General features: G+C 48.0%; 1 protein-coding gene across 1 annotated transcript in view; it reads left to right on the plus strand.

The window, feature by feature from the left end:
• The window catches only part of LOC135912690 (uncharacterized), a 50,153-nt gene extending 48,818 nt beyond the window's left edge, over positions 1-1,335 (plus strand). Inside the window, exon 13 of the mRNA XM_065445209.2 lies at positions 975-1,335. Coding sequence (XP_065301281.1) covers positions 975-1,139 — 165 coding nt within the window. The 3' untranslated portion in view covers positions 1,140-1,335. The remainder of the gene's footprint in view (positions 1-974) is intronic.
• Positions 1,336-9,129: the final 7,794 nt, after the last annotated feature.

Consider the following 9,129-nt stretch of genomic DNA (forward strand, 5'->3'; position numbering starts at 1 on the left):
ATATTTAATCTGGTCTTAGGAGAGGTAATAAGAGTGTCCTCGCACATTAATTATAATTAGTTTTCTTGATAAATTGCTTAATAATTTGTTCTAGTGCTCACTTCATGTAATTTTGTTGTCTTCCGATGGGACGTCTAGTCGTATTCCCTGCTTTATTTCGAATTAGCGATGCTAAGGCGAAAGCCTTAGACGGTTCATCCGACGAAAAATACGATTACCGGTGTAAGTGCACAAAAATTCATGTCACCAAAACTCACAATGAGCCGAACCAACTTGGAGATATGGGCGGTCGGCCCTATCCAAGTTGGGTTCCAGTTGACATCGCGAAGGTCGAGTGTAAAACCCACCATGGGTGCCCATAGTGGGAACCCACTATGCCTATGGGTCATGGGTGCCTTAATTAACACCTTCGGTGTTAATTAAGGCACCCATGACCTTTGGTAGGGGTCGAAACCACTTGGAGATATGGGCGATCGGCCATATCTTCGTGTTGAATTCCAATTGACACTGTGAAGGTCGAGAGTCAAACCCCCGACCTTTGGTAGGAGTCAAACCCACCTGTAGATATGGTTAAACTGACTCAAGGGGGTCTGCTCAATATTACACTTGCGCTTACGTTGGTCGACGCCCGAGCCACGCGGAAGACACGCACTTGCGTCTCCAGGGCAGTGTTTCGGCAAAGAGACGTGCATCAACTCTGAAAATGCGTCTCCGCCAGCCTGTTTAACGTCACGCTGCTTTGCCGTGACATTCTCACGATGGCTATTGCGACGAACTCGAAGAAACGAGCCACATTTATATTCCTAGACTTTGAAATATATTGTACTTTAGCGGTGTGCTGTCAGTCACACTTTGTGAAAGCGTTCTTCATAAGCACGCAAAGCTTGTGCTATATTCGATTCAGCCTCTATAGATTAGGTGTCCGCGCTTTCTTAAGGAAGCGAAGAACCAATCTTTCCGTTTCCGCTTCCCAGGCCACGCTCATCATGCAGAAGCCCGACATACGGACAAACCTGACGTGGCTGTTGCTCAACACCGACCTGACGGACTCAACGGAGACCTGTCTCCAACAACCCTTCGAGCGCGTGAAGGGATTCAGAGACTTTTACTACCGGCGAGCACAGATGCCGGCGGGTTAGCTACATATGCTGCTGCTGTGGGGTAATTGCGCATCGAAGTGCAGGCGTCGCACCGTTTTGCGAGCCGTCGTGTAACGTGTCTATGGGCGGGCTTTTTCGTTAGCCCTACGTGACCAGGTAGAAAAACAAAAAATGCCTATATTTTTATTCAGCGTCTCTTCCTGTTTGCGGTACTGCATGCGATAAACACATTGTGGTCAAACGGTTTTGGACCTTTCTCATTGCTCTAGCAATTGTCTTTACCTGAGTGGTCTCGGGTGGTGGATCACCTTCGCTAATGGCCGCGAGATCGGGTGGCAGGACGGTTAAGCCCCAACCAGACGTACGCGCTGGTGCGCGGCCGCACGCGCAGCGCCGCGTCTGAACGCGTACGACGTCAGGCGCGGAGGCTGCACCTCATGTTGACGCGCGGCGGCGTGGAGACCTTGCACTGCTAGGCTTCTTGCACCCGCACCGGAAGCTGCCGCTCGCGTCACCCGCCCGTCGCGCCTCACGTGACGACGGCGAACCAACGTGACTTCCGGAACGACCCTTCGCGCGGCGTGCAGGCAAGCTCTGGCATGCTGCGTGCGTTGTGATCCGAGTTCCGCGCGGGTTTTGGTATTTTATGATGGCAGCCGATGAAGTCTTCAGCCGTACCGGGTGCATTATTAACGAAATGTTTATCGCCGAAGTTCGGGACCTGACACACAGAGCGCGCGACTGATGCTATGCCGACGCTGCTGCAGGAGGCCTGCAATATCTTTTTTTAAAATATAAAAACAAATTAATGTTAAAACTTATTGCGTGTTATTGACATCTTTAGCACATTGCTTAACGTGACCGTTAAGCGTAGGCTGGGCTGCATTCAATCGTCGCGCAGAAACGCACGGCGACGAGCGCGCGGCAACTCCTGCATCGTGTGGGTGCGCGCCCTCTACCTCCGCCGGACGCGACGCGACGTCGAGTGAGCGCGGCGCGTGCGGACGCGTTCCAACGCGTACGTCTGGTTGGGGCTTTATCCCGTTGATGAGGATGGGCGGTTGGCGGCGCGCATTGAAATATACAAGGCGGAAGTTCGCTGCAATCGATTTGGGCGAATTGCTTAGTAATGAAACACGCCAACTGCAGTGAACTGTTGCTGTATTGCCCTCAAATGCCACAGTTTTGCGAGAAACGCACGGGTCATTCTTACTAGACGCTAAATGAGCACAAACCGCAGTTCGGGCACATCAATGTCGGGTTCTTTTTTTGGGCGTTGGGCTTCCGCTCAGCCGATTCCGATGGCGCTGCTGTTGTGCAAAAATAAGAATAAAACTTGGCGTTAGAACAGGGCGAGATCTATACAGTGCTATAAAGTGAGGTCATAAGTAAATTTCTATGATATAGTAAAAGTAGCGGAATTCGATACTTGCGTGCTAAATACCCAGAGCAGCCACGTACTTCGATTTACACGATGCTGGCACTGCGACCGGCACGGGAAGCACCACAATTAATGCGTTGCACCACATTATATGCTGTGTGGGTGCAACCAGAGTGGCCAGACCACACCGCGTAGCCTGCCACATATCGATACATCTTCCCTCCCGAGAGCAACATAAGTAGAGGAAGTAGAGTAGCGAAAATAAGGTAAGTTGATGTGCAAACACGCCCGAACGCATGCACACTCTTATATGAAAGCCTAAGGCAATTGTTGAGTCTTCGGAGTACGCAGGCCTGCTTGGCGCGTGTCACGTAAGATTTATTACACGTAGTGTGTGGGGACGCACGACTTTCACGTGTCCTGTGATGTTGTTTCGCATGGCTTTCGCGTCTTCTGTAAACCGGCTTCTTCCCCTAGCTGAGCGCCGGCCGCGATCGGTGTTGTTGCAGAATATTACGGGAGGTGGCGCGAGTGTTGCTTCCCTTGATAACTTGAAAGTAGCGACACTCTCCTCCCCGCGGCGCTTTCCCCCTCTTATCCATTCGCCTTTTCTCCTCGGCTCCCGCGGAGGGGCCGCAGCATTTTACGGAGACGCGTTCATTTGCGCCAGTTGCACGGCGCAGTGGTGCTGAAAATTTTGAGAAATGCTTATAGGCGCCTCGATCATGCTGAAGGCAACATTTGTGAAGAGGTTGGTTTTTTTCCTAAAGCCGTATGAATGGGGTATACTGATGTAAGAGGAGCTTTGAGGCGAGTTCGATACTGCAGACAATTCTTCTGCCACATGATGTGATGCTTTATTTTCTGCGTCAGAACTAGTATTCCTTGTGGCACATCGCTCTGCGTCTGGCTGATTAAGCTAAAGCCTTAGATCTCTGTTTCAAGGTCGCGTTGTGAGGTATAGAAAATATCACATGACCAAAGGAAGGCCGGAAGGGAACCAAAGCATGTCCACCCGTGTATAAGGGATGGTTACTCATTATCAAAGTTAATGAAGTATTGATTAGGAGTTGTATTAGGATAAATTAAGGTGTATTATGGAGGAATAAGGTGTGTTAAGGAGAATTAGGATGGATTCAGGTCGATGAAGGAGGACTAGGGTGTATGAAGGGCATTATAGAGGATCAGAATGGGTTAAGGTGGTTGAAGGGGAACTATGGTGGATTAAGAATTAATAGTCTATGAGGGAGGATGAAGGTTGATTAGGATGAAATACGTTGCAGTGTTAAATATCATTGCCTGCAGAATATTTCTTGCATTACTGGATCATGACCACAATCATGATTGATTGCTCAATCTTCGTAATCAAAGCGCATTGATGCAATGATTTGGGCTTGCGTTAAATCAATTGAAAAATTTCCACACAGAACAAAACCGCAGAAAGGTGGTTTTAGAACATTCGCTATTAAAGCGAGGATTCCCGCCCGCCGCCTAAATTTCGATATCAACAGCAAGCGTGCACGATCATGTGAACACCCCCTGCATCTGCCTGCATCCGTGAGAAAACCAAATAATAATAGGCGCCCACTCATGCGTGCGTGGAAGTGCAGTTCAAAGCAAATTTTAAAAATACAAGGTGAACTTAGGCTTCCGCTTGAGACGCGAATGTGAAAGCCTTGTGAAGCCTACTGTAATTCACCTTAATCCATCTCCATCAACCTTCATCCACCCTATTCTCCCTTAATCCTCCTTAATACACCATTGTTCGTCTTATTCCTCTGTCGTCAATTCACCTTAATACACCGTAATCGACCTTAATCCTCCATCCACTTTAATCCACCTAGTTCTCTTTATTACTTCTTAATCATTGTTCATGCACCTTAATCCTCCTTTATTCCCCATAATCCACCGTAATCCACCTTAATCTTTCCTCATCCATCTTATTCTTTCTTAATAACCTTAATCCTTGTTCATGCACCTAAATCCACCATAATCTACCCTAATCACCCTAATTCTACCTTAATCCACCTTAATTCAATCACTAATGAATCATTAATTACCCTGGCTAATCATTAATCTCTTATACACGGCTGAACATGCTTTGGGTCGTTACTGGTGTCCTGGGTCGCGTGATATTTTATGTTCACAAGGTGACCTTGAAGCAGAGCCCTAAGGCTCTAGCCTTAAAACTTAAAATAAAAACGCAATGTGGACTAGCTAGCGCTCATCACCTGCAATATACAGGTATACTTACCGCTAATTTTTTCGGGGCCTGCATTTATTGTATGACTGACGCACACATTGACGTAAGCTGAAAATAATAGCTCCTCTACAAGCCGCTGTATAGATTTTCAATAAAACAGGCAACGGATCCTAACAATAACTAAAATGCGATCGAGAGGCTGTATCATCGCTCAGAATTCTTCACAGTGGAAAACAACTTATAGTGCTTCATTACCCACTGAATAACTACATTTGGCGACTTGCGAGGTGATGGAGTCCTGCCAGAATAGTAAGCATACTGAAGACAACCCGATTTTTATGCAACGTACAAATTGCCGAAGCAAAAATGCTGTTGAGCAGGCCGGAAGAATAACAAAATACAGCATTAGGAGATGCTTTGATACGACCAATAAGACTCCTCAGCTCGGAAACAACATTCTCCTTTGTCGGAACCAAATTCTTTCGGCCAATGTTATGCAGTCACTGCTTCCTGTGCAAGTCGTGACCCTTTTCTTGTGGTATCAGAAATATTGCATAACCATCTTCAGGCTTCTTGCTGCAGTTATACGCGCAACAATGCGGTGTAGCGCTAGCACAGAAAGCAGGAAACACAGCGTACAACGTTCACTACGCCGAGCTAAAGCGCCGAGGCAGCCGAGCTGAGGAGAAAAATGGCGCGGACGAAAAAGAAAAACAGAAGGAAAACGCAAGATCCGGGCGTTTCCAACTCGCACATAAATGGCTGTTGATTAACCATTGATATATTGTTGGGCAATTGAGTTCGCTCAACATTTGCACAACAATATCACCATTGAGTGTTCTCAATAAACAATTTATTGGGTAATTTGTGTTGATTTTTGTAGTTCTTTTTTGTTGTGTAGCAGTTGAGTACAGTATACGATATTGGGACTCTCGTATGAAGACATTCCAAATATTTAATGCGGAGCGCTCCAGTCTCAGTCTTGTCACTTTGCGGCAGGTAGGTTCTTTCGCCTCGCTTTCGTTAAAAGAAAATAATGTGTGATCGATGGTGTGGCATCGAACGTCAGCCGTCGAGCCCGGTGCTCTAACCATTAGGCCACGAGCGGGTGCATACTCCTGTCGTTCGAAAGCCAGTAAGCTCCGAAATACTTCATACGTGAGCCGCGTGCCACTTCCTCGTGCTGTCACTACAGCTGCCGCTTTGAAGCGCCTATCTCCGGGACCACCCCACTTTCGTTGCCGTTTTCGCTACGTAAGAGCCGCAACGTTAGACCGGCTTCGTGACCGCCCAAGTTCATAACGATTTAACATTTTTTCGCCGGTGTACAAGTGCCATCGTCGTTTTAACATACACTAGATGACATGGCCATTGGTACGATCCAAAATGAGCACGTTTCGGGGAGCAGAAGAATGCGAAATTCACTCGCAAACACGGTGACTACGCGCATGTGGAGTTCCCCAAAAGTAGACACGGCGGCAGCGCGGCCGGCGATAAGACAGGCGCCGACACGCGACGACGCTACCTTCGAGCATCGGACGCGCTGTGGGAACTGTAGGATGCAAGCGCGCACACGCTACAAACATACACGTGTGCGGACTTCAAATTTCCTGCCACGCACCCTCTGTCCGGAAAGCAAATATAGTTTTTTTTTATCCAAAGGCCGTGGTACTAGAGATCAAACAACGAACGCGCTTTGAGATCGCAGCGCGCAGCCGCCATAACCATTGACTTCAAAGAGCTTCGGATTCAGCAACAGCCGCAACAGTATCACAGCTAATCGCTGTATCTGCGGCTGCTCCTGACTCTCGCCTTGCAAGAAGCATGCGCTTTATTTGAGCCTCCCCGAACTGTCGTCCTCTGTCTCCCAATCCTGCAGGACAGGTACCGTATGTTCAGTTAAATAGAACAACACCAAAGGGAAATGAAAGAAATACATGTAACGGACTCTTATCATACCTTACTTGTCACTTCGTCATCTGCAAAGGTGCTATAAACTATTCTAGGAGCGTTACTTTTGTAAAAATAATAAAATTAGTAGTAGTTTTTATTTCTAGGTGGCGCCACCAACGTCAGGGTAGCGCTCGGGTGTGTGTGTGTGCGCAAGCGGTTGCAACCGTTGTAGCTTCGTTTTGAGCACACTTTTGCAACAGTACACATCGTTACCGCTAGTTTCGTAGCCGCATATTTTGGTCGTAGTATTTGTTGTTTACGCTACAAATTAGGTTGTTCTGAAAAAAATTATGAAAGTTAGTAGATGAAAAATTATCACTAAACGATTAGCGGTTTTTGTGTTTGAAAGGTTTTTATAACTCAAAACGATAGTGAAGCTGTGAACTGCTTTCTAACTCGGTTACTTGGTCGGAGTTGTGCGGTCGTTCACGCCTCACGCTTTTTGATGAAAGTATTTTTCCTTTTCGGACATCATGACGCACATTTTAGTGAAATGCTTTAAAGACGATAAGTGGGACGTTTATCCGTTGAAGTGGTTGGCTGACCCAGCTACTCATCTTCGACTGATGTGCGAGCCTGGCTGTTTTGATTAGTTGCGCGGCAGAGGTCATGACGTCTGTTGGAGAGAAGACACCCCGAAACAATCGCAGCCGAACTTCTGCACATAGGTAAGTAATCTCGTTTTCTTGAGCACGTACCCTTTTTTTCTATTTTGACATTGACAATCGTGAGATGTTAAGCACACCGTTCGCTTTCTTCAAGCAAACCGCATGACCCGGCGCAAAAGCTCGAGATACCAACTCTCGCTGCCGCCGTCTCATCGTTTAAAACAATGGTAGGCGAAGAGGCAGCGGCGCCCCACGTGCGTAAAATTGCGTTGCTTCATTTGTTCCTGTCTAATAACGTTTCCTTAATTTGTGTGAGAGAACACAATTGGAACATAAGGATCAACTTCTCTGCGCAGTGAAAATTTTGTGCAGTGGCCATGCGCCATCTTACGTAGGGGCTCACGTGGGCCGTCTAAGCTCTTGTTATCGCGATCCGATACGTGAGAGGCGCTGCCTTTCAAGGTATTCAGGCCGATATTACGAGCTTGGGAGAACCGCGACAAATAATTATGCGGCAGGTGCGCAGCTGTGCTACGCTTGTACCACTCTTATACCAGAAAGCAGTGTTGCACTTCACGCTTACGCATTTCGTAACTATTGCGGCCGCCGTGGCAATTTGGGGCTCGAGGTCGTAGATACGATTCCTGCAGCGGCCGCATTCCAAAGGAGCGGAATGCAAAAACGCTCGTGCATTGTGCATTGTATGCACGTAAATATTTGCAAGAAGTCAAAATTATAATGGAGTCTCTAACTACGACCTGCCTCATAATCAGATCGTTAGTTTGGCACGGAGGACATCAGAATTATTATTTTTTAATCCGTAGTGGCTCATCGTATACTATACGGTTAGTGCGATCACGTCTTGTGCCGTAGCATTTAAGTGCGCCTCGATTTAGGTTGCGACTAATGATGCGGCGCACCACGAAGTATATCTTGCCTCTTCGGGATTTGCGGAGAACGGCCAACCGATAAGTCGCAGCTTCCGCGTGGTGATTGTACACGCATACACAGCGCAAATGAACAGAGGTGTGGTCAGTGTGGTGACGACGTCGGCAAAGAACACAGCCGCTGACGGGCTCGCCTTATCGCCTATCACCATCTTTATCTAGCGCGGCGCATTGCCTTTGAAGGCGTATTGTACACTTTTAATAGGCGATAACTGAAACATGCCACCGTTCTCTGCTGCCTCTTTGAGCTGGACCGATCCGAATGTGCGTTGCTTGCATAAGCGAAAGGAGCGCCAATGGGCGCGTTGTCGCCTCGAGCTGAGCGTCGCACTCGAGCATCGTTTGCGCGGCGAAGAATGGCGCGTGCATGAAGCTGGCTCACTGCGGAGGCGCTACCGCGCAAAACGCGCAAGGGCGTGTACGCGAAGTTGTGCGCACAAATGGCATGGGATGATCGGAGCCACGCCGGAGCGGCGTGCTTCAAAGAAGCCGTACATGTTCTCACTCTTACAGGCACGCTCACGCTCGCAGCGCTCTCGGTGTATCTTTAGGACATTCCTGCTGCTGGACTTGTACCCAAAGATTCGATATCTGCTTGGTGTCGGCTATGCACTGTCTCGTGGTCTTTGGCTCTGCGAGAGAGCCGGGAATATCCTTCCCCGCTGTAAAAGATCGCTGTACGTGTCTTAGCTAACATTTACCGTAGCAACCTATTTCTCCCTTTTTTCTCGACGGCACTCGTAAAGAGTCGCAAATTTTTACTTTCCAGTATACTGTGTACCTTTATTTCGTGCGTAGTTATGTGCAGTGTGTAGCACATTCTTAATCCGCGTAATCTCATTTTCTGTCCGCATTCCCTTCTAACAGGTTTACCCACCGTGGTTGCTCAGCGGCTATGGTGTTAGGCTGCTGAGCACAAGGTCGCGGGATCGAATCC

Source organism: Dermacentor albipictus, chromosome 7 (genome assembly GCF_038994185.2).
Source record: "Dermacentor albipictus isolate Rhodes 1998 colony chromosome 7, USDA_Dalb.pri_finalv2, whole genome shotgun sequence".
NCBI lineage: Eukaryota > Metazoa > Arthropoda > Arachnida > Ixodida > Ixodidae > Dermacentor > Dermacentor albipictus.